This window comes from Myodes glareolus, chromosome 15 (genome assembly GCF_982192425.1).
Source record: "Myodes glareolus chromosome 15, mMyoGla1.1, whole genome shotgun sequence".
NCBI lineage: Eukaryota > Metazoa > Chordata > Mammalia > Rodentia > Cricetidae > Myodes > Myodes glareolus.
The window spans coordinates 40607822-40634546 of record NC_142040.1 but is presented as its reverse complement, the minus strand read 5'-3'; the positions used below and the strand labels follow the sequence as shown (position 1 = coordinate 40634546).

Here is a 26725-nt window from a genome sequence, read left to right as displayed (position 1 = left end):
TTATTTTCTTAATGACATTTGGTACTATGAGATATACTTTGCTACCATACAAACAGCACTTCCGCAAACAGCAAATGAGACCTGGCTATCCTCAGACAGGCTCTGTATGAATAAAATGGGACCAGGAGAGCACAACTAAATATTTGTACCCAAGAACTGGCTTCATTCCCCTCACTGTCGCAATCTTCTTTGATGAAAATATGCTCTATTTAGGTATCTGCTTCATGAGCAGGTGGTTGAATTTCTTCCCTCTATCTGCTTTTTCCTAGGCTAGATCATAGGAGAGACAAGGATAATAAACCATGGGGAATGCCATGTTGTCCTGAAAACTTAAGCAGAAACTCCATTTTCAACTGCATCATTTGAAGAATGTGATTTATGCTGGGCGGTGGCGGCACACGTCTTTAATCCCAGTACTTGGGAGGCAGAGGCAGGTAGATCTCTGTGAGTATGAAACCAGCCTGGTCTACAGAGTGAGTTCCAGGACAGACAGGGCTGTTGCACAGAGAGGTCCTATCTTGCAAACTTTTTTAAAAAAAGAAAAAAAAAGAATGTGACTTATGGTGTTTTTATTACATTTGTTTTCAGTATTATTCTTATAACCAATTTCAGTGCTAAAGTCTTTGACATAGTTTATATGTATGTATGTAGAGATGGATCACATGTGTATGCAGGTGCACCAAGAGGCCAGATGGTGTCTGCCATATTCCACAGTGGCTCTCCATCTTTTTGTTCCTTAATTTTCACTGACCTGAAGCAGAAGTTGTTTCCTTTTGTAAGATATATTCATTTTCATTTCATGGATGTTTGTGTGCATGTAGTCCCTGTGAAGGCCAGGAGAGGGGGTCGGATCCCCTGGAACTGGAGTTACAGACTGTGAGTCACCACGTGAGTACTAGGAATTGAACCCAGGTCCTCTGGAAGATTAGCCAGTGCTCTTAACCACTGAGTAATCTCTCATCTCATTTTACCTCGCCTCTCATCCATCCACCTTATTGCTTTGAGACAGGACCCCTCACTGAACCTGGAGCTCACTGACTAACAAGGCAGGCTGTCCTAAACCTCCCTCCCTTGGTGCTGGGATTACAGGTACCTAATGTCACACCTGAACTCAGGTCCTCAGACTTGTGCAGCGATCAGTTTACTGGATGAGCCATCATTTCCCCAGCCCCTCTGACACAGTTTTAATTAGCGCTTGTTTTAGTTCACTTTTCATTAAATGGTAAGTGCCTACAATCCTTGTAATGGACAGGAAGGAAACCAGTACCAAGAGAAACATCCATTCACAGAACACAGTGAAAGGGCTCAAGGTTGAGAGGCTGAAGTCCTTGATCTCATGATTATACCCTGATCATCTCATCATCAATGTATGATGCACAGACACGGTCCCAAATCAAGATTAAGCTCCTAAAACTCATGCCCATCCCCAAACTGTACACACTGAACATGAATGCTGGATGTTCTCCATTTTTTTTAAGCTGGATATTTTTAGTACACTAAATTGGTACACAGTCAAAACAACCCTAGTTTTATAGAGTTGAACATTGCTATCATGGCTTACTGTTGTCAAGAAAAAGCTTTTCCATAGGTTTACAGTGCCACAAACTTCACCTTGGGTGGTTGCATTTGCCGTACCACAGAAGACGTGAGTAGAGGGCTCCCAAGATTCCCATGGTGGTGAAAAGATGGCTTTGAAAAATGACGCATTCTGAAGGTCAACCAGTCATATCAAGCTAATTCTAACAAAGACTTCCATAATGCACTATGAGGGGAAGTTGGTAAGAAAGATTGGAAAGCCAAAGACTATTTGGGTAGATATTTAAATAAACAGAATGGAAAATCAAACGGGGATGATAACTGATTGGATAAAGTCACTGACTCAACAGAACTTTCCAAACATTCCCTGGTACTATTATTAAAATAAATGGCAGGTCATTTAATGTTAGCAGTCACTTAATAGTAAGTTCTCATTATCATAAACTGCAATACTACTAGGCTTACTTTTAATGAATGTATGACTGAGCTATCCTGGGGCAATGCCACTGGTTTCCTCAAGCCAGGAAGCCAAAAATGCTCATGAACTTGGCCAACATCCATTCTTTCCATCTATCTTTGGAAATTATCCAGTGCTACACCTTTGTAACATAATAGTTATTTAATATCTCAGTAAGCTGGAAAAAGTCATTTTTCCCTGTTGAAAACATTAATTGTATTCCACCCAAATAAAAGACTGTTGTCAGCCTTCCTTGGAGGCAGGTGTCATGTGAGACTAAGCCTGGGAATGAAATATAACTGAAAGATGAACAGGAAAATCACTCTCTAGCCTCCCCCATGCCCTTTCTTCTCTTCTGTGCTACTTCTGCCCTCTGTAGCTGACATCTACTCTCTGGTGACATCCTGACTTGCAATGGGCACACAGAGAATGACAAAAGCACAAGGCTGAGTGAGCCTGAAGATGACAATGGCAGGAGTTCCTATGCCTTTATTGTCCAGACTTTGGGCAGTAACCAGAAAAATACTCCTACCTTGTTTAAGGACTTCTGTACACATCTCTCAGCCCAGCCCAACCCAAATTGATACAGAGCAATGTTGTCTTTTAAGCAGTATGTCCATGAGGTCAGATAAGAGAGCTTCCTGTTTGGGAGGCTCACAAATGCCTGTAATTTCAGCTCCAGGGAATCTAATGCCCTCTATGGTACCATACACACACACACACACACACACACACACACACACACACACACCCCATACGCAGAAATAAATCCTTTATAAAGTATGTGTTCTAGTGTGGTGGGAATGAGAAACAGACCCCATAGGCTTGTGTACTTGATCACTTAATCCCCAGCAGTAGTGTTTGGGAAGGTGGGTGAAGCCTTGCTAGAGAAAGTACATCACAGGGTCAGGCTTCCATGGTTCACAGCACGGTTCCACTTCCGGTCCTCCCTCTCTGCTTCCTGTGCATGACAATACGATTGGCCAGGTGCCTGCTCCTGTGGCTACCTTTCCTTGACTGTTGCCATGCATTGGCATGAGGGACTCCATCCCTCCGGAACCTTAAGTCAAAATCTACCCCTTTCTTCCCTAACTTATTTTTATTAGGGTGTTTTTTATCACAGCGGCAGAAAAGCAACCAGTCTACCCCCCAAACCACAAGAAAGGATCCCAGCATTTGTCAGTAAACTCTTAATGTGCTGTGTCTTTTAGAGAGAAATAGTTCATCCTCGGTCAGGGAGAACCTACTTTCCACCCACTTCCTTCTCACATCCCCCTAAAGTTCAAGTGCTGCTACTGCAACTGCCAACACTATCCAGAAAAACCTCAACAGCCTTCAAGTACCATTTTCCTGAATTGCAAGCACCATTACTTCATTCTTCTCCCTTTAACCTCTAATCCTCATAAATACTGCCAAACCCTGGCACGTCCTACCTCAGCCCAGTGGCTGTCCACCACTCAGACCCCAACTTCACCCTAACAACGGTATTTTCGGATGGCCTCTTCCCTCTAATTAGTGAGAGGTGGATATGAAGAGGCACTTGAAAGCCAAGCATCCTTTAATCCTGGGATAGCGACTGCCAGTAAATTTGACATGATCCTACCTCATGTTCTTCCCCTGCTCAGGACTGTTTGAAAAAAACAACGTAAATCTCTGGAGCAGAAGACAGCTCAGAACAAAGAATTGTGCATATAATTATTTCCAACAAGAGACAGAAGAGCCGGATAAACTCTGACCCTGGAACCCCAAAGTCATTGTTCACAAATCCACACCTGGTCTGGGCAGGGGAAGAACTTAGGAACATTATTTCAAAAAAACAATCACATCTTCTTTGCTATTTAAACCAAGGAAAGTGTGGGGGTTGAGGAGGGGGAGACAGATTGTCAAAAGAAAACCACAGATGGGTTCAAATATGTTAAAATAGGTCTACTTAAAAGTGTGCAAAAGAGAAATACAGAAAAAAAATCAAATTAATGTGATTACTTAATCTTTCAGTTGTTTTCCTTAAGAAATTGTACAGGTGTCTCAGGGTTTCTCCCCATGCTGTGAAGACACATCACGACCACAGCAACACTTATAAAGGAGAAACATCTTATTGGGGTGGCTTACAGTTCAGAGGTTCAGTCCATTACCATCATGGCAGGGAGCATGGTGGCATGCAGGCAAACATGGTGCTGGAGAAGCAGCCGAGAGTCCTACATCTTCCATGCAACAGGAAGTCGACTGTAACACTGGGAGTAGCTTGAGCATAGGAAACCTCAAAGCCTGCCCCCACCATGACACCCTTCCTTCAACAAGGCCATACTGACTCTGACAAAGTCACACCTCCTAATAGATTATGGGGGCCAATTACATTCAAACTAACATAAAAGGTAACCATGAAAATAATGGAAGAAAAAACTTCAACAAGATGACAGAAAACAAAAGCGATTTAGCTTATAGTACAAAAACAATCTGATGTTAAGATATAATTTCAGTTTTATCAAGGGATGAAAAACCAATGTTTTTTAGAGAGCTGCTTTTAAAATATTTACCATAATGGCCAGTTCTAGTTTTGATGTCCTATGCAGTCCTTCATCTTGATATCAAGCAAGATGGCCTTCCTTTACTATCCCCTCTGTAATTGTGCTGTTGTAATTATACAAAGTTAGCAGAGCCAAGCCCAGAGTCCTGGAAATAAGATGGGAAAACTGGTAAAACAAGAAAGCAGGGGTGAGCAAAGAGCCCTTGGAATGGGACCCAGGCTTGGGACACCTGTTTCCAAATACAGTAGTCTAATTAGGCATTTTCTCACGTCGGTGTCTCTGTACATACAGATGGGCTGGAGGCAAAGACACAAGGAGGCATGCAGGCTGGCAAGGGAAGAGCCAAGGCTGGTTCCGAGGTACACGAGAACTCTGCAGAAGCGTGTGAATGGCACCTCTGAGTAAAGGTCCATCTGCCTTTCTTCAGCAACTACTTGGGATTGGGAAGGCCACCTACTTTAAAACTGGCATGGCCTTCTGTTAGCGCTGTCATTGCAAACATTAACAGCGAATTACTTAACAACTCCCTTCATAGACTCGGAAGCTACTTCCTCACATGGAAAAATAACTTTTGAAAAAAAAAAAGCCTCATTACAAAATAAAATCAGGTCTCGCTTTCAAAATGTGGAGGCTTGCTCCTCAGCATGTATTCCATAGCTTCTTCAAACTGGGAAAAGAATAATGATAATGGGCCTGAAAACATATATAACCAAAGCCACTCAGTTGGTCTCTAGATATTTTCTAAGGTGATCAGTTGTAACGAGACTACCTGCATCCTGAGAGTGTCTGTGCTTCCTAAGACATTCACAGTTGGAATCGGAGACCTGAAATCACCAGCCTCTTGTAAAATTCACGAAGACTTGAAAGGCCACCTAGCAGACATAACCTCAGATATGAAAACTCACCCAGCAAAATAACTTAATATAGATCATATTCGAATGCATGGATTTCATTGCAGCAAAATTTTAGCAAGATACCACTAAAAATTCCATGCACTGCACAAAGAAAATCAGATTTTTAGCTTAAATTCTTTTCTGCTTAAATTCTGTGGAAAGCAAGAAAAACTATGAAATTTACGATCTTAAAGAAGAGAGAAAAAAGGAGGAATATTTTAATTTAACAAAAGAAAACAAGAAGAAGTAATTGCCCTGAAAACAGTCCTTCACTATCTATTAGGACTGGGGCCTCAAGGTTCCACACAAAAAAAGAAAGGACGGAAAGAAGCATTTGCAGGACACCCGTCACGTGGCATTTACTTGCAGACAAGAACTAAGTATGAAATAATACATGAGACCAAACCCTGGAGCATCACTCTTCCAACTCTGAACAAAAAAAGTAATTTACAATTCTTATGACAGACAAGTTAGAGGCATCAGGAGATTCTCTAGTCTATGCATGGACACTTAAAACATTAAGAGGCGAAAGGGGGTCCACAGGGGAAAAACGTCCAATCCCGAGAGAAGTGACGGCCTTGGCATGCTCAGAGGAGCTGATGGCCATGCTCACTCTACATCAGTTACCGATCACTGGCAACTGTGGCCACACCACCCAACATCTACTCAGATTAATGCAGCAAGCATCCCCCTTAACAGCTCACTGTTCTGCTGTTCTTCTGCCCATAGACGTCACACCAGCAGGTCACCTGTCCCTGCTAAGCTGGCAAAACCCAGAATGTGATCCAGCAGGAAGAACAAGAATCACATTCTTGACTTGAGCACAGGTGCTAGAACCTGACACGTGAGCAAGACTCATTTCTAAGGAGTGGAACGCATGTTACATGCGTGCGCATATCTTGAATGAAGTTACACCATTTGGGTTGACAATGCTCTCCCCAAGAACATACACTATCTGACAAAAATCCAAGAATGAGAAACTTCCTTCTGAGTTGTTGGTACTCCGAGAGACTCCAAAAGCAACAAAGGTTGCTGCTTTTACTTTTGCTTACCTCCCAGAGCTTTGTTGAAGGTAAGTCCCGAATGCTAAAGATGCTACAGATTTGATTGAGATGATGGACTCGGCAGGTTTGAGCTGGATTTGAGCTGAAGGCCTAAGGCCTCGCTTTCACAGTACCACAGGTGCTATGCAAGCTGACAAAAGATGGAAGCCATCAACAGATCTACCCAGCCCTACCGCCTACGAACCACAGCAATGACCGGGATGGTAATAGTAGCACTCCTCTCTCAGGGGCAACCAACAGTTGTTTAAATGGTCATAAGCCCCGCTCAAAACAAGGGAAAAATCACACCTGATCCTAGAATGCAAGCTAGTGAGGTCACAGATCTTTGAGGACCTTCCACCTCCACCTCACTACGTCACCTGGATTCCTAACTGCATTGTAAAGCTCACCTGATACCACAGTAAGTCTAGCTCTTATCTCTCACCAGGGAAACTTTCTCCGTTTGGGGAGTTTGTTTGTTGTTTTTTAATCAAACTTTAGATATCATCATTTAGGGGCTTTTGCTGAACTTTTCATTGAGAATGAAAACTAGTAAGTCTATATTTAATTCTAATGACCAAGTCCTTTCTATGACACTGCTACTTTACTGGATCACCAAGGGGAAAAAAATCCTCCATAATGGGACAAAAAGTCTAACACCTATTTCAAGAATCACAAATGTTATTATTGCTTGCTTGTAAAGAAAGCAATCTGGGATTCTCTTGTTTTTTCTGACCATTAGGAAAAAGGATGACTTTGAGGTAACACAGATCTGGGAGTGACCTTGACAGTTATGCTGTGGGATAATGCTCTTGTACCCTGTAAAGATTTGTCACTTGTACTGGTTTAATAAAACGCTGATTGGAGAGTAGCCAGACAGGAAGTATATAGGTGGGGCAACCAGACTAGAATTCTGGGAAGAGGGAAGGTTCAGTATGCAGTTGCCACGCCTCACTGAGTAAGGTTCCAAGCCACATAGCTAAACATAAATAAGAATTATGGGTTAATTTAAGTTGTAAGAGCTAGTTAATGGTAAGCCTGAGCTAGTGGGTCAGTTTATAATTAATGTAAGACTGTGTGCTTCTTTGAGACTGAATGCTTAAGGGACTGGGTGGGACAGAAATTTCTGTCTATACAGATATCCATCTAACTGTCAATCACAGGCCCTCATACATGCATACAGGAATCATATTAAAACCACTCATCAACTGGATCATGTAAGGAAACACTGGGAGTTCAGCAAAGTGAGTTCCCTTCTGGGCCTTGTCCACTTCTCCTATCTTCAGCCAGAGCAAGGTTGCAGCCCTCAAGTCAGGACCCATCAACTCCTTCTGAAGCCTGGAACTCAAGTCCAGATATCACCTCATCTTCAGCAGCAGGGTCTTAACAAGCTCCCCCATCTGGGTCTGGGTTCAGAACCAATTCTCTGAGTCACTCTTTAATATGATCCCACAGATTCCACAGTAGGTCTGAACAGCCATATTACCTGCTAAAGACAAACATCCCCCAACAGTATTGTCAGAGAATTGCTTGAGGTTTTCAGAACGTTCCAGACCTCTAGGTGCCATCTTGGACTATAGGACTTGCGTACATCTGCCCCTGGGCATTCAGCCTGTTTTCCTCTCCACTTCTCTCTCAGTCTTGAAGAATTTATACTTAGCTACCACCAGCTGAAAGTGATGGCAACCTCTCCCTCACTTCTTTGCTGTCCGCATCCTTGTGTCTTCAAAGTGTGCATATCCATGGTCCCTCTTCCATACAGGCCTACTCAAAAGTACAGATTGTCTAATAATGAAAGGCTGTGTGCCTGCCTGCATTTCTGACAACATACTTAAGTAAGCCTCTTAAACTGCCTTCCACCTGTCACCAGCCCCTGTCATTCTCAGGCCAGAAAATGGAATCACAACCCCCCTGGAAGGCCACTCCTTTCACATGCACAAGCATTTCTGAGAACAGAATTCCTATTCAAGCATTCCTTTAAAGTGAGGAATAATACCTATTAACCAGACCTCCTGAGGTCAAACAAGCACACAGCATTCCACTAAAAAGGCTGACCTTATCTTGCAAGCTATGACAGAAGGGAGGGGGGTTTAGGAAGGTACTAGCACATGCTGGGTGTTTCAACACTCAGGTCACCCTCAATGAGAACAGCTTGAGGATCTGTAGGTTTCTCTGTCAGATGGTAAAAGCTGAGGGCCACTAACCCAAGGCCTGAATGACAGGGCCTTGACTTCCACTTGGGTCTGCATCTGAGGACCAGGCATTTCAAACTATTCCCTAAATGGGCTTACAAAGGGCACTGAGATACGTGAGAAGGGTTTTTAAAACAAAAGGTGACTTCTAACTCTAATTAGAGACTGAAATGGTGACAAGCACATATTCAAACGCTCTGTGTTATAACTTCAAGGCACTGAAGACCGCCCCCACACTCACTCGTGTGTCAGAGTAACTCCGCAGGGCCGGGGGAGGAGGGTGCAGGCCTCATGGTGAAGCCTACGCTCTGCCTTCTGACTGAAGATTAACTTAAGATGGCACTGCAAGCTACTTTGCAATCCTTAGCATTTGCCAACTGTGCTGCCATGGGAATCTACACTTTTCTTAATACCACGCCAAAAATGAAAAATAAAACACCGAACCCGACCAACTAGAACAGGAACTAGGAACCCTCAATATCAAGTCTTCACAGCTTCCAATGTGGCAAGTATTCTACCATTGAGCCTGACTGCATTTGTTTTTTTGTTTTGTTTGGTTTTCCAGAGCTGGGTATTAGTGCCAGGGCCTCACACATGCCAGGCAAGCACTGTACCCGCGAGCCACATCTCCAGAGTCGGTCTTCACATCTCAGGGCAGTGCCTGTGTTCATATAAAAGAGCCTCTTCTCCTCAAGAATAAGAAGAAAATACGATTACTAATAATCACATAATAAACAGTTTGTTTTATAAGTCTGCATAAAGATGGGTGGGAGGAAAGAATTTCACAAGTGGAAAGAAACATTAGAATCCTCATCTATGTCACACTGGTTCCAAATGTCATGGCATACGTGTGTGTATACACACACACACATATACATACTCATATACACATACAAGTATATATATATATGTATGTATGTATGTATGTATGTGTCTGTGCATGATGTTTGTGTGTGTACTCTCAAAATACAGAAACTAAAACTCAAATTCAATAAGAAATATGCTCCAATATGGCTTCTCTTCTATTAGTCCAGTGACTGAGAAAATACAATCTGCAGACCAAATCCAGCCTACTGTTTGTTTTAGCCAATAAAGTGTTATTAAAGCACAGCCACATCCACATGCTTAATACTGTGACTGCTTTGTAACTTCAACAGTGGAACTGAATAACTGAGATAGAAGCCCTGACCCCTAAACCTACAAATTTACGAGCTGACCACTATTCAAACAGAAGAGTGTCTGCCCACCTTACCCTAGAATCTGGGATTTCTCTACCACAAAGAAGTATAAGACATTGAACGGAACAGGCTTTAGTCTTAGTAGCTTAAAGAGTCTTCCTGTATTAGCCTGACAAACAATAAGCTCTCAAATACATATTTGTTGAAAGAAAAAGTCAGGCAGAAAGCACCGAGGTTGCAAGGAAAGGAGTTTAGGGTTTTTCTTCTCCCAAAACTAATCTGGCACCCTCCTTTCACCGAACACTTTAAAAACTAGCAGATCTTTTCCCAAGCTGCGGCTGCGTATTTCAACACAGGAGTCCGCTGGACGCCAGAATGAAAGACCTGAAGCTACTGTGCTTCACTTTGGGCGAACAAACAAAGACTAAAAAGTCATTGAGCAAAACAAAAACCCTTGGTAATTTGTATCTCTTCTCCCACACTCACTTTTAGAAGTATATTTATCTACTGCTATTATGTTGGGTTTTTTGTTTTGGTTGGGTTTTGGGTTTTTTTCCTTGATTTTTTGAGACAGGGTTTCTCTGTGTAGCCTTGAGAGTCCTAGAACTCATTTTGTAGACCAGGCTGGCCTCGAACTCACAGGGATCCACCTGCCTCTGCCTCCCGAGTGCTGGGATTAAAGGCGTGCGCCACCACTGCCTGGCAACGTTGTTTTAAAATCACCTATTACACTAGGAAAAGTCATCTTTTCCAGGTGATGAACCCCTAAACAGTGTAGATTTGGATAACAAAAAAAGGACTTGATAAAAATAAAGGAGGAAAGAATCAAATCAGTGGATCTGTTACACTCTTGTATGTATATGTATACATGTGTATGTGTAGGTAGGGGGTTATGCATGTGCCTGTGCCCATGTGTACACTATTCAAAATGAAATATTAAGCTCACACAATTATTAATAGGGCAGTAAACATGGAAAATGTTTGCCTATGAATATTTCAAGATGACCTATATAGTTAAGTATTACCCCCAAACAAATATATCTGGATAAAAAGGAAACATCACTAGTCCAAAATCCCATTCGAGCTGCAGAAAAATGGTGGCCCATGTCCCTAGAAATGACAAAAAGGATCTGTCCTTCTGGCTGCAAAGGCCATCCTACTGCTTGCCCAGGGCCAGGGCAGTAGGGGCCCAGAAATATCACAAATAACAGAAACCCAGCAGTGATCAAATGTTCCCAGATAGGTAACCCGGTTTTTAAAATGCCTTTTTAGGCTATTATGCTTCATTTCATAAAGATGAATAATGATTAAAATGTCATTTAGCAAAACAAAATCCCCTCTTAAAAAGTCAACAACACATAGAGGGCAATGTCACAGGTAGGAAATAAGACTCGTGAACAATACGGAAAGACAATATTTCTACACAAAATGAAACAAAGAGAAAGTGGTCCAATAATCACCCCGTCTAGCAAGGTGACTTGGGAAAAGAAGTAGTCTCATTCTGAAGCATTTAAAACGACGAAGAACACCAGCAGTCTACCATAAATCAGTCCCTTCTTCCACAGCAGGCAGCCGCTCAGGAAACCTTCATGAAAGAAAGGATAAACGAACAGCCAATAAATCACATGAGAGGGCTTGGAATTCCCCAGAGGAGAAGCTTGACTTTCAAACTGTTTGATTCCAACCAAAGAGGAGCTGAGAGTTCCAAACAAGCCCACAATTCCACAGGAAAGTGGCCCATCTCATTTGCCTGCACTTACATAATACGTCCTCGGAACTGCCCTAAGAGCGGACGTGGGCCACCTTTCACCCTTAAGTCAGAAATAGCTGCCACTTACAACGCCGGCAATCGGCTCCAGTATCTTTAACCCAGTTACTCTGCACTGTGCTCAGTAGATGGAAGGTAGCAGAGTGGAAGACCGCCTAGGAACCGAAGTACAACTGTTGGGTGATGACTGGAGTATATGTCCTTGTTTTATATTAAGCCTCAATTCAATTGTGGAAAACACTTGTATAGCACTTAATAGTGTCACATTCTTTTAAATGACACACACACACACAGTTAAGCATTAGCTGTAATAATATGTTCCGAGGAAACACATCATTGTGTGACTTTTCCACTGTGCAAACACCGAATAATACATTTGCACAAACTAAGACACCTACAATGTCACTAAGAGATACGGTACTTGCTGTCACATATACCTGACTGCAGACTGAAGCATCAGTGTGTGAGAACAATCCCCATTATAAAGTGGGTGCCACTATACCCATTTTGCATAGAAGAAGACTGAGGTTATCATAAAGGCTACATCGAAGGTGAGGGGCAAAACCAGAATAGTAATACACTCGGTGTGGCTCCATAATCAGAGCCCTTAGCCATTACTTAGGCAGCCTCTCAGTCCAACCCTTTGTTTGCCTTATCCCATGTACCCCGCTCCAAACTCTGAGGACACACCGAAGCTGCAGCCTGTCTTCAGTGGGACACAATGTAATTTATCCTAGGAAAAAGAGGCCCAATATAGACCAAGGTTAGCCTAGTGGCAACCTCTGTGCCATTCACAAAAGGGACCCCAGCAAGTTGAACAGGGGCTTGAGCAATGTCTCAAAGGTGTATGTGTCTAAGTTAGCCCTAAAAACAGCACCAGAAAGTCCCACAGGTGGGGGACGTAGGCATGGACGTGATTCAGAACTACGTTCAAATTCTCCCTCCATCAGATCTTAGCCACGACAGCCAATTCCTCTAAGCCCCAGTTTCCTGATCTCTCGAGCGATGACAATAAAGAGCTAACACAAAATGACATGGTACAACACTTCCCACATAGTGTTAACAGCAGGCTGCGGTCTGGCTGTGGTACAGTGAGTGACCATTGGTAGGCATTTCTCTCTCTCTTTCTCATATGTGTGTATGTGTGTGTGTGTGTATGTGTGTGTGTGTGTGTGTGTGTGTGTGACAGAGAGAGAGTATGTGTGTGTGTCCGTGTGTGTGTGTTCATGTAGAAGCCAGTGGTCAATGTCCAGTGAATGTCTCAATTGTTCTTCAACTTAGTTCTGAGATGAGGTCTCTCACGGAAGCTGGAGGTGCACAGATTTGGCTAGACTGGCTGGCCAGCAGGCCCTAGGGAGCCTGCTGTGTCTGCGTCCCCAGTGCTGGGATGACAGGTACATGGGGCAGCACCCAGCCTTTTACATGGATGCTACGGATCCAAACCCAGATTCTCATGCTTGCATGCCAGGCACTCTATTTGCCATCTGTGCCATCGTCCCGGCCCCATTCTGTATGACTTTTAATCTCACCAACAGACCTCACCTCTGAGTTCCCATCCGCCTATTTAAAACCCAGTTTAGATCTGACACAAGAACCTCAACCCCAATTACTCGGGAATCAATTTCACTCTTTCCCAACCTGTTCTTCCCTGTCCCTTACGACAGTACGTGGCCATTAGTCACCTCAATGCTTGTGATGCTTTCAAACATGTCCATAAATTCTTGACCGTCCTCCCTCCAAGAGAGGCATGTCTCTCACGTGCCTTTATGTCATGATGAACAGAACAGCGGAAAGGATTCCAGATAATGACATTGAGAAAGATGAGAGAAAGCCAGGTAGAGCCTGACAGTTTTTCTTGGTACATTAGCTCTGCAAGCCTTCGAGTTCCACATAAGAAGTCAGGCTACCCAGGGGCAACCACACAGAAAGACCACACAGACAGAGAAGCCACCATCCAGTCACTGCAGCCTTCCCAGGCCAGATGCCAAGTTCGTGTATGGAAAAACTTTGAGATGAACCCAGCTATCACCTGATTATACGTCATGAGGAATCCCGAGTAAGACTAACTCCTCCATTAAACATGGCCAGCCAACAGATTTATAAGCAAAAGAGTTATTGTGTTTCAAGGTCATTTGTTTTCTGAAATGATTAACCAAAACAATGCTCAACCCCTAATTCAAGACTTTGCCTTTGAGATCTCTTCTCATATTCTATATCCAATTATAAAATCTCTGCAATTTTTAGAGAATCCTAATCTATTGAAATGGCCCATCTATTCTGTGCCCTCACCTGACTGAATTCCACCATCTCATTCCTGGATCCGGACAGCACTTCCCCAACCTCTGCTTGCCTTTCACTGCCAGGTCTATGGTGTTGTTCCAGGTGACCTTTGAAGGTTTCCAGATTATAACTACTACCTGGATTCTGCAGCTTTGGGTGAAGTCAACTACTCCAAACCCTGCCCCAGTCACACAGAGGCCTCGAAGTCATGATGTTATTCACCCCCAAGACTCCGCACAGCTGTTCCCTGCCTGCCCCTGGCCATGCATGTCACTGGACCAACCCCACTCGACTTCAATGTTGCAAATTAAAAATAGTCCCTCTGGGAAGCACTCCTTGGTCCCCAAGTCTAGGCTGGGATCCCCTTTTCTATACTCTTTCTGCATCCTTTACTGTATTCCCATTATTTATTCAACTCCTTTATTTTCCTCTAAAGAGTCAATGGTACCCAAAAGGCAACTGCTTAGTTTTCTTTGCACAAGAGTTCTTAGGCAACTTGAAGGGAAGTCAAAGTTGTTTGTACCCTTGTATATCTCTGGTGCTTAAGAGCACCAGCAGATAAAGGGCTTATAAACAAAAGTACATTGAGTAAACGAATGATAAAGTATGCAAAGGCAATTTTATAGTCATATAAATCATAGAATTACAACGAAAGCAGGGGTCACTATTTCAGGAAGTACATAAAATAACAGAAAGAATGAAACTAATAAACCCACTTTCCAATATATCGACTATGTTTTGCTCATGCAAATCATTACAAAGGCTCTAATATAGCTAATTTTTGTGAATGAGAGCTTGGTGGTCCACGGTGATTTCTATTAGATCATGTCTCTAATATCTGTAGTTTTAGAAATAAGTACTTTCTAGAAATACATACAAGTCAGGTGGTGGTGGCACACACCTTTAATCCCAGCACTCAGGAGGTAGAGGTAAGCAGATCTCCGAGTTCGAGACCAGCCTGATCTACAAAATGAGTTCCAGGACAGACTCCAAAAAAAAGAAGAAGAAGAAGAAGAAAAAAGTACATACAAACTTAAGGACTTGGCTATCATCTTTTAATTGTGCCTTATAATAACATTTTAGGAGATAGTAGCAATTGGTATCACATCAAATGGAAAAGCTAATCTAATAGCCACAAAAATCTGGAGACACAGTTTCCTAAAATACAAAAATTAACTTAGGATTGTTAAGTAATATTCCTCTGTTTTCTTCGCATTGCCAAGAAAATAAGTTGAGATTTGAGAACTACATCATATTACAGACGAAACATCTAGGGCGGACTTCAAACTCAGTTTTATTCTCTAACAAAAAATACATACAGGTTAAGTTGCCGCCAGTCATTCAGCAACTAGGACAGTCATGACTGCTCAACTCTTCTAGAGCTTTGGTCGCCTCAACCATTTAAAAAAGGGACAGGCAGGCAGACAGACAGAGAACTAACACTCCTACAACTCTCACAGGCGGCTGAAAGGACAGACAGACAGTTAGTTAGCATTCGGAATCTGGCACCGAGTCATCGTCCATCAATAGTAATTAGCATTACCACCGCCAACTTCACTTCAACACTTCATCATAACAAGAAGCGGCTGGGTGTGTTCAGAATCAATTCTAAGTACATTACAAAGATTAAATTATTTAATCAACATCAAGAACCTTAAAATAGTTCTTTTGACTATTTAATTTAATTAACATATTTAATTAAATATTTAATGGATTTCTTTTGACCCAAGAAATCTACTTTTAGGATTTGATCACCAAGTACAGTTACCCTCAAAGGGGTAGGAACACTGCCTATAACAGTGTCCCTTTTAGAGCGTGACCGTGCACGTTAGCAGGTATGGCCAGCTATTCCGAAGACAGTGTAGGAACCTGTTCAGCACTGACAGCTTCCCAGGCTTCTCCGGCACTGGAGCCCTCTGGAATAACATTTGCAGCAGTATCACACACCCACAATTCACTCTGGAAAAACCCCAAGGGACGTGTTGGTGAGCTATAGCTGTCAACTAGACATACGCTGGGATCCTCTGGAAAGAGAAGCTCAGTCGGAATTATCGAGATCAGCTTGACGTGTAGGTGTCTACGGCGGATTATCTTGATTGCTGACCGATGTTGAACCTAGCCCACTATGGGCGGCACCACTCCGTGGGCTGTGCCTGAACCGTGTAAGAGAGAACAAAGCTGCCTGGAAGGAAGCAGCGGGCAGCATGAGACATTCATGTCTCTCAGCTATGGACTGTGGATAAGACACGACTACCTGTTTGAGTGCCTGAGTGCCTGCCCAGACTTCCCCTCAACAACAGACTACAACCTGGAACTCTAAGCTGAAATCAGCCTTTCCCCCTAAGCTGCCTATGGTGGACGTGTTTTATCACAGCAATCAAAATGAAGCTAGAAGACATGGAATGTCATTGCCAGGGTTCATGACACTAGCCAAAACTAGAGGAAACATGTGCTATCTTAAGGAAAGGTGGCTGGTGAGCAAAGTACCATTCATGGGTACAATGCAGAAATCCCATACTGCAGAAATTAATTTAAACTGAAAAGTTTGTAAGTACAGGTATACAAAACAGTTTTCCCATTATAAGTCCTGGATAATATTCTATATGGGTAGCAGTTTACATATAGACTACAGGACAGCATACTAAAATGTGCGTCAACTGTCTATTCGTGGGTTGCTAGGTTACCGATTTTGCCCCGCTGTGCTCCGCTGTGTCTTTCTCTAAGATTTTACTTTTATAACAAGGATGTTATCAAAATCATCTCAACTCGGACACACCTGCATCCAGCTCGTGGCTAAAGCGATTAGAAGAGTAAGTGCGAAACTCAAAGAAAACAAACCGGTGGACTCTACAGACGCAGCGACTGACCCAGCAACACTCCACGCTGAAGGCTCGCAGGTAGAACTTAGAACTCCACATGCCTCTCAGGACCAGCCCTGTTCCCTGACGTGAGTGCCTGGCCAAACGCAGGCAGCATCTCTACAGAGAGCCCCAAGCAATAACATCGGAACCGGAAACGTGAATCAAATACTCACTGATCTCAGCAACACTCACCGAGTTCAGAAACATCCTCGGAAAAGGTAAAAAGGAGGTTTCTAGAGAGTGGCGTGTCAAAATTCCTACAGACTTTAACATACAAACATACAAACTACTCTACAATTTAAGTATCCATCCATTTGTCCTAATGAGAATGAGACCCACTGACTTCTGGACGGCTGTCACCAGTGTGGAAAGAGTGTGAGCCTTAGCCGTGTAGCCATGGCCTGGAAGTTCCTTCTTTTTTTTTTTTTTTTTTTTTTTTGTGGTTTGCCTGTCTGATTTTAAGAAGCACCGAAGCTTTGAAGCTAAAATGCAAAATATCAACACCTGTTGAATCAAAGCAGCAAGGACACAAAAGACTGTTCCCGTGCTGAGGGATACCTGTACACTGTGTGAAATGTATCGATGTGATCGGTGCGATAAAAAGCAGAAGGCCACCAGCTAGGAAGTGGTTAGGGACTTCTGGGGACATAGAGGACTCTGGGAAGAAGAAAGGCAGAGATGCCAGGAGACAGGGAGAGGAAACAGGAGGTGCAAGACAGAAGAGAGGGTAATGCCACATGATAGAACGCAGATTAATATAAATGGGTTAATTTAAGTTATAAAGTTAGTTAGGAACAAGTCTTAAACTAGGTTTATGAAAGTTAGACCAAGCTTTCATAATTAACAAGAAGTCTCCTGGTCATTATTTGTGGGCTGGCGGTCCACAGTCAGCCCGACAAGAAAACTTGATACACTTCCATTCTTCTGATTTCTGACTTCATGTCCAAGCTGGTTGACCACGAAGACTGTTGGTGCTGCAGTCAATGGTCCCCAAGTGGCTCCACACTCACATGCCCATGAGAGATAGAGGCAAAATCAGCAACTGTCCTGACAGACAAAGAACCCACATGAATTCCTCTTCCACACCAGACAAAGTCTTCGGCCCAAGGAGAAGCAGGCCAGTGGTCAGACTAGTTCCCGGCAAACCAATTTACAGTGGAACCAGAGGAGCTTGTCCTACAAATTCAGCCTTTCAAGTGGCCACTCAGAATTATGTAGGTGTGCTGGGCTGTGAGTCAAAAAGCAGAGGCCAATGTTTATGCAAAAACTGAAGGCGGGCATAGGTGTGAGCAGGTGCTTGCCTCAAGGCACACACCCACACGCGTCCTTGGAGTTCTCAGAGGGCCTCTCAGGAGCAGCAATCAAGTGACCCTTCAATTTCCGGCACTGCATCTGGATACCTCCTCCACAATCATTCATTGTGCTAGCTAAGCTTTATCCAACGCTGTTCATAAGCACAGGCCTGGGATCTAACAAGCTGGATTTAAATGCCAGCCCTGACCCTCTCAACTGGTTACAAGAGCCCAGCAAATACTCAACCTTTCAGAGTCTCTGGTTTCCTCTTTTCTAAGCCTGTTGTAAGTGATATCTGTTGAACAGGACTATGGCATGATTAAATTCGAAGATGAAAAAAAAAAAAAAAAAAAACCTCCTCACTATACTTGGTGCTTACCCCTCCACTTTACCAGGCTAGAATGCAGTGGTGGATGAGGGATGAAGGCAGTGAGGGACTGGCAAGGATGCAGGCTACAGATCAGACTCTAGGACTATCTCCATTTCAGTGCAAGAAGTCAGGACCAATCAGAGAAGTTGGGGGGCGAAATCAATGCAACTGAAAACACAAAACACCTTGCTCAAAATCAAGACTATCAAGTTGTGATGGAGATCCACCCAGAGCCCAGTTTCTTAGACTCCTGAAGCATTTGGGGGAGATGCCGCATCAAAACTGAAAGCGGCTACAGGCTCCAAAATAGCTTGTCCTTGCTTCTACCTCCAGCTCATCCAGGAGTTTAACTCCGAAAGATGTTGTCAATGGTATTAGACTCTGGCACATCCTTACGGTAAGAAAAAGCTGCCCAATACTTCATCATACGTCATCATTAACTCGGCTTATGAAACAGAACAGGGGGATTTATCACACCTCACTGAGAAATAGGTATTTTCCTTCTCTTCCGTTGTTCTCACAAATCCCTGAGAGTTGATGTCCTCTGCTGAAGGCCACAGCCTGCTTGCGGCCTAGTGTCTGCTAGTCAGCCTAACCTCGTATGCTGTGCTTGGCAAAGGCATACAACAGACTTAACAAGTAGATCTTGAGTGCTGGTGACAGGAGCGAGAGGAGCGAGAGCAGAGGCAGAGATGGTCCTGAGAGTGGCAGTAATAATGCTTAGGAACCCATCTGCATCTGGTGGCCTCCGTGGCCAGAGGAAAGACATTGTGGGACAGAAAGCTGAGCGCACAACACCTTCCAGCCAGCCTTCTCTGTAACGGCTACTTGTATTGACACGAGGCATGTAACTATCCAACAACATCCCATCCGCTTTTAACACTAAACGCCTGAATCCCTGTCCTGCATTAGAGAGAATGGCTTGGAGGTGGAGACAGCGAAAGGGGGGTCTGGGGCCACAAGGCCAACTCACTCACTTGCCAGTTGTGTGAGCCTGGGGAAATTGTCTCTCTTTCTGTGTACGTGTGTGCATATGTGTGCACACACCCTCCTTGGGCAGGTAAAGCCTGCGTTCAAGAAAGTAAGCCAAACTCATCAGTGAATTTAGTAAGTTAACTTTCCTAAACTCCAAGCCGAAGAGACAAACGTGATGAACGACTGTCAGCACGGAAGACCAATCAAGCACGTCTGACACATCTGCAAGTCTAACTTTACATCGCATGTTGTAATAGAAGAAAGAAACACAAGCAAGAAAGAAATGCACCGCAGAGCAAAAGCGCACGTCAGAGCCTGCCTTATCTCCACAGGCCACCTCAGCCCCTCCTGCCACAGGCTCCCCAAGGGCCATCTGCCTCGCAATCCTGCAACCAAGGGGAGCCCTGTAATGCGTCCTCTGTGATTCCAGAACGTGGACAAATAGAGGGGTTGCATAAGCATTTGTTGAATGGGCTAAAGAACATAGGAGAGAGTTGGAGAGATGGATCTTGAAGAAAACATGGCAGATTGTACTATCACTCTAGGCACAGGGATCCGATGTTCTCTTCTAGGCTCTGCAAACACTGCATGCATGTGGTGTACAGACATACTTGAAGGCAAACACTTATTTACATTTTATATATATGCATATATATGAGTTTTTATATATAATACATGAGTATATATATAATACAGATAAGCCTTTAAAAATATGAGATTGTGGCTATACTTTTCAGAGGTATTGACTGACCCTCAGAAGTCTCATCACTTCTTGCTTCCTGAACACCCTCCCAGTTCTTCAATATACTGAGACTGGTTTGTGTGCAGCAGCACAATCATAACGACTGTTTATAAATAAATTTGCCTCCACTATCTCTTTTAATCAACGCTGGTATTCTGTGGAGAATAATGAACTTTACCAGTTGTTGTGTTGGTGGTACAGAAAGGAAAAGGTGAAATCCACACCAATTAATGCACAGGGCAAAGACATTTTGAACTGAAAGGAATGTAGAAATTGACCCTGTCCATCTTCCCCAAGAGAAATTCATAATGTATCATTCTCTCATTATAAGCTCTATTCTTACGGCACTTTACTTGTAATAGTCTATCTTATTTTTCCCTATTCTTATAATAATATTAATTATAATAATAATCTTATTTTTATAATAACTTACTCTATCCCAATCTTTCTCTTTACAAAGCTTTAAACATTGCCATAAGCCATCAGTGGGAGAGAGGTATACTGCCGGCTGGTGACAGCTAGACCTGACCATACACCTGTCTGGTTAGAGCATAATTTATAAACTCCTCCAAGGGAAAGGAAAAAGAGATGTGGCATTCTCAGACAACACCCGCATCGTCTAGAAAAGATAAGACTTTTATGCTTAAATTCCTAAACAAATTCTATCTTGATCATCTTAAGTGTCAAGGATACATTCTGCATTCCAAAAATCAAAATACCTAATCCAAACAGATATTATCTTGTCTCAGTTTAGAAGCCAGAAAGGAGAACAGAAATGTTCCTCCCACCTCACACTCATTCAACCAACATGCCATGGGGGTTCTAACTTCACGCCAGGCACCAAGCCAGGCCGGTACCAGGAGTAGCATGCAATTATTTAGGATTTGCAAGTTATCACTCTTTCCCTGAACCAAGAGCAATAAAACCTCTGCTTTAAACATTAATACAGGGCCTTCGCCTCAGCTGTCACCTCGGCTGTCACCTCTGAGAACATTCAAGAAATTAACTGCAACCTCTAAGATCAGAGAGCTCCCTGCATTCACCTTCTCATCTCAATCCCATTAGAAGCTGTTAAAAATAGTACACACACACACACACACATACACACACACGCCATCTCTTTCTTCCTTCCTTTCGACTTACCCCAAATAAGAACAACAAAGTGATGATAACCAAATAAAGAACAATGGACAATACCTCCACACAGCTTTTCTTTCCAACATAACAAAAAAAAATGCAGAATACTTTCAAAGAGAAGAAAGGTGGGCACACACCACACCGTTACTCCCTTCAAGAGCAAGAACAGAGCAGTTCCTGAAACCCATTCAGTAAAGCCTGCAACCCAGCTTGGAATGAAAGAAACAGATTTATATTTTTTTTTGGAAGATAAGTAAGTAAAAGAACTTATGGATCGATTTACTTTACAAATAAGATCCCAGGCACAATCAAAGATATCGATCCTGTATTTGTCAGAAACTGGATTTTAAATAAACACTCCACAAAGATGATACATGAGCAAACAGGTCAGCCTGAAGCCAGGAAGAAGGGAGTGATATAGCTCGCCCTTGTCTCTGAAAGTTGAGGAGCATTAAAAAGCACAAGGAAGCTCCCCTCGTTGTGGGCATGTGTTTTGCTTCCCCTCCAGGCCATTTAACAGTGAAGGGCTTTCCTTGGTGTTTTCACAGCACGCCTAACACACTCATAAAACCTAAACTGTTTCCTCTAAGATTTGCTTTCTGCCCCTCTGGGTATCACCAATGACGAATGGGACCGTTTCACTGCGGGACCGTTTCACTGCATTTGGGAATTTTAGAAAGCAGAGTGAAAGAGACAGAACAATGACTTTGTCCTAAAGCCACCAAGGAGCTGGGGCATAGCAGGTAAAACAAACAGGTCAAGTCAAAAGCAGGACCCAGGGATTGTGACCTAAACTCTCAGCGTAACCTTATGCCCACAAATATTCAGTCACCCATCCTGAATCAAAGTCTCGGTGGAGGTTAACCTGTGTCATTTCTGATACTGTTTTCCCTCAGTTCTTTGGGTAGGCCTGGCACCTCAAAGACAGCGATGTGATGCAGTTCCAACACAGCCTCAGCAAACAGGGGAAAATAATGAGAACCCCTTCTCCGAATTCCTCTTGGAAGCACCACTGAGTTAGGTACCCAAAATTAGCTTCCAGCGGCACACGTGATGGATCCTATACTTTCTTCTTATCTGGAAATTTCGCTCCACAAACGGCTTTTATTGGGAAGATTACAAGAGATAGCCATAGCATTGTATGGGATAAGCTCAATCTATCATTTTCTTTTGAAAATAGTCTTCCGGACATATTTGAGAATCATCAACCTACAGCACACCTTGTACTTTAAAGAAGGTTCATAAACAGATAACCCACTTAAACTGGCTACAGCAAGGAGTAACACTCCTTTCTGACGAAGCTAGAAGTTGTTGCCATAAATATGTATGAAAACAGCAAAAGCAAATCTCAACTCAGAATCTTTGATTTCGGCTTCGTTCTCCAGCCCGTGCATGTACTGGTCTCCATTCTTGCCAGAAAGTTCATCAAGCTATGAAGCCTCAGTGGGAACATATATTCCTGCGTATCTAAACAAACCCTCATACCCAGGTAACATTACAAAGACAACCCTCTCCTTCTTGATCTGGAAAGCGCTCAAGTCTTTCTCCGTACAGCCTCAAGTGTAATTCCTAGAAGGCACTGGCAAGTCTCTGCCAGGCCAGTCTGCAGTGGAAAACCATGTGTCCTACAAGATGACAGGAGGGCCAAGGCTTCTAACCCTCTACTTCAGCTCTGCATGGCAATAGCGGTTCAGCCTCACGCCATCAACACAGTAATTGTATGGGATCGAACACTGCTCCTGTCAAAAGAGAATCTGCTTTGACCACAAGCAGGCAGCTCTGTGGAAAGACAATTTCTGGAACAAAAACAAGGCTTGCACAATTCTAGAAACACGGACAAGTGTTCCGTTCCTGCGCTGTGCTTAAAAAAAAACTTTTCCCACCTAAACTTCCCAGCACACGGCTGACTGAAACCGGGGTGCCAAGTCGTGCACAAAGCAAAGGCATGCACCACAGGCAATGCCTGTCCCTGCCCAATCCTGATCAGACCGGGTTGCAATGTGGTTTAGTCCGGTCTACTTTCTGGTAATGTGTTTTTAAAATCCCGCCTCGACCCAGGTCATTCCTTTAGAGATCTAATAACAACCAAATGACCGGACCTGCGGGGCACTTAGCGAGCCATTCTGCTTATGGCTCTTTAATAGCACCCGGAGTCCGGCTAAGGGGAGAGCGGAAAACTCCAGTTTCCCCGGAAAGAAAGTAATGCTCCGGGAGCGTGGAGAGGCGCGCGGAGCGTGGCCTCACTGCCCGCAGTCCCGCCGGTTCCCGCCGCGCCTTTACCTGTCAACCCGGCCTCCCCCGACGCCGCCCCTCAGAGCCAGCCCCGGGAGAAAGCAGCCCCAGGCATCCCATCCCAAAGAAAGAAAGCCAGCCGCAAGGCTGCTGCTCCAGGCGGGGGCCATGGGCCACCGCGAGATCCGAGAGGCGACACGCCACCCGCGCCCCGCACCTACCAGATAATCCATGTACAGAAACGCCTCAGTTATCCGGAGATCAGACATCCGGCAGCCTAAAGCATCCGGAATGGCTCCGAACCCGGAAAAAAAAAAAAAAAAAAAAAAAAGCAGCGTCTCGGGCTGCGAGAGAGCAGCTCCTGAAAAAGCCAGCAACAGCGAAAATCGCCGAGAGCAGCCGAGGAGCCGAAGATTACACCAAGGGAGCGGCGATTGGCCGGGTGGGCGGGCAGAAGGAAAGGAGCGCGCTCATTGGCCGAAGCGTCTATAAAAGGCAGGCCCCCGGCGGATGGCAGCAGTGAAGCGCGGGAGCCTGTAGGGTGCTGGTTCCTGTGTTGTGGGGGAGGGGCGGGCGAGCGGAAGCGCCGGCCCGCCAGACACTGAGAAAGGCTCTGCAGCCGGGCGAGCTTCCCGGGCCAGCAGGCGCCTGCAGACCCCGCGAAGTTCCCATCCTGAGGCTGTGTCCCCGCCCCACCCCTTCGTAGGAAACCCGCTCGGGGGCGTTGGGAGGCTTGGTAGCCACCGAAACTTACTTTCTCTACCCTGAGCTCTTTCCTGTGGCCTTGAGGCACCAAGGACTTGCGGGTTAGAAGGGCGGACGCCCTCTAAACAGGCAAACTGGGGGGGCGGGGCGGGGGGGGGGAGGGAAGCACGCAGAGACGCTCCCTGGCGTCTGCTAAGGCGGACAGTTTGAACGTGATCTTGCCGCTCTGCACCAGCGTAGTCCGGAGGCATTCTTAGAACCCTAGACAACCTCTGGAGAAGTCACGAGTAAGTTGTTCACCCCAAACACTCGGTTCTTTGCACACGTTTAAGTCCAGTAACATTGACCAATATCCAGTATCCCTGAATAAAAACGAACAGAGGGGTTGTGAATGCCCTTTAAAGGACCCAAGTAATACTACTTGTGACTCTTTATGACTCTTACTTTAAGAAGGAAAATACGTCTAAGAGCAGATGCGCTTGAGACGTGTATGTTTCCCAGTAAATAACTTGAAACTGGGCAAAACCAGAGTTAAACAAGAATTTGCTGGATTTTTTTTTAATCCTTCTCCAAGATTCAGGCTATAAAGGGCAAAAATGAGACAAGATAAGCATGCCCTTTGGAGTTGGGTATGGCGAGAAAATATAACTCATTACGAAAATGAATATAAAAAGTGTGTCATCAGTTTTGTGCCAGCAATTCCATTTCTAGAAATTCATGGGCTAAAAGTTGTGGCCAGTGTTATAAGCGAACATTTGCTGCAGTGTTTAGAATAGAATCTCGGTGGGTGTGGTGGCGCACACCTTTAATCCCAGCACTGAGGAGGCAGGGGCAGGCAGATCCCTGAGTTCCAGGACACCTACCCTACAGAGTACATTCCAGGACTCCTAGGGCTACACAGAGAAACCCTGTCTCCCTCTCCCTCTCCCCCTCCCCCTCTCCCTCTCTCTCTCTCACACACACACACAATCATATGATTTGTTAACATGACACAATCACACAATACAACTTTATATAGCTGCAAAACATTTATGAAGTTTCGTGATATGGTGACATTTATAGTGGGGTCATATTCTTCACTAAAATATCACATGTCGAAGAAGTATTCTAGATGACAGAATTTGAAAGACCAGTTGCAAAAGTACAACTCTTTATTTCCTGCCAGACACAACTATCCTTTAGGGCTGAAATGACTGAAACTTCCTTCTATCACCCCCACCACCCACAACCTCTTAAGAATAAAGGAGAGAGGAATTGATGTCCCCTATGTTGGTAAATAGGGCTTACATTGCTAATCACATGTCAACTGACATCTTTAGTCCAAATGTTACGGGGGGAGGGGGGGGTGTTACTCCAGCCCCACCATTTAACACTATATTGTGTGTCCTCAAGTAACAGATCTCCTGGCAAGCTTATCTCAAGGCAGGGAAAATATTTCTGTTATAGAAAACCATAGAATTCATCCTAAGTATACACATAAGCAGGAAGGGTGTGTAGCCCCTTCTGCTCCCGGTTCCTAAGCCACGTGACTAAAAACACTATCTAATCTCTGAACCTGTTTCCTCAGATACAAAATGGGAATTCCTACAGGCCGAGGATTTTCAGGGTAATTAGAGGATTTAATGTATACACACTTCTGCAGGCCTTGCCTTTATTGATCCAATTTCCAAGGCAGATGTGTGTAAGTAGTAACTTCTTGAGAGGAGAGGGTGCTTTGTTTTGCTTTGCTTTGTTCTGTTTTCAATCTACTCAGGGGCTAGAGAGTCTCAGTTTCGTTAAGTCACTAGATCCAATATTTTTTCTTGGCGTTCAGCATTCTGACTGAGTAGTCACATGTAAGTTTATAAAGATTTTTGACCTGGATTCTGAAGGCGAAAGAGTCCCATAAGCCTAATCTTTTCATAGCTGGTTGAAACTAAAGGTATCAAAAGCCTTTCAAAGTCTAGCCAAAGTAATTCAGTCAAGGAACAATTTGTTTTTTCTTATTTTTGTTTTCTTTCTCTCTGTGAAGAAGCATATCCCAAATGAGATAAAGAGCTTGAATTAGAAGAGACAAGTTTCTGTCCATGTCTTAGCGACTATGTGAAGTCACAAGAGATCTGGTGATATCTATGCAGAAAATGAACACTTGGAAGCAGTTGGCTTCTGCCTTTCCTTTAGCAGCTAAAGTGGAAAAGATCATCAGACTAAACAGTAGTTTTTGCTGCTGCTAGGAATCAGAATCAATAAATGGACCCAACGCAGAGACATGGAAGAATCTGTTTACAGAAAAATTCGCAACTGTATCCTGATAGTACTTTAATCTACTGTATGATTGTCATCGATGAAAACTTCATGTTCAGTCTCATGTATCTTTCAAATCCTGTTTTGCATTTTGGAAAAAACCTTGCCAAAAAAAACTCCATATGGAGCATAATTTTTCAATTAGGTGTCTTCTGAGATGGTAATATAGTTCCACAGAATAGAGTAACTTCATTCTGATGGTTTGAGCACAAGCCACTACATAAAGCAGTGGTTGTAGCTGATGAGGTGGTCAAG

At 43.8% G+C, this 26725-nt stretch overlaps 1 protein-coding gene across 3 annotated transcripts in view; it reads right to left on the bottom strand.

Moving 5' to 3' along the window:
- The window catches only part of Arl15 (ARF like GTPase 15), a 360415-nt gene extending 336559 nt beyond the window's left edge, over window positions 1-23856 (bottom strand). For 2 of the 3 annotated variants that reach the window (XR_015735001.1, XM_087896893.1), the window contains exon 1: window positions 23704-23856. Coding sequence is in view for 2 of the 3 variants with exons in the window: in XM_087896893.1 (XP_087753019.1) it covers window positions 23704-23751 (48 nt within the window). In the remaining variant the exon portion in view is untranslated. The remainder of the gene's footprint in view (window positions 1-23703) is intronic. The other variant, XM_048443043.3, reaches the window with a different exon arrangement.
- Window positions 23857-26725: the final 2869 nt, after the last annotated feature.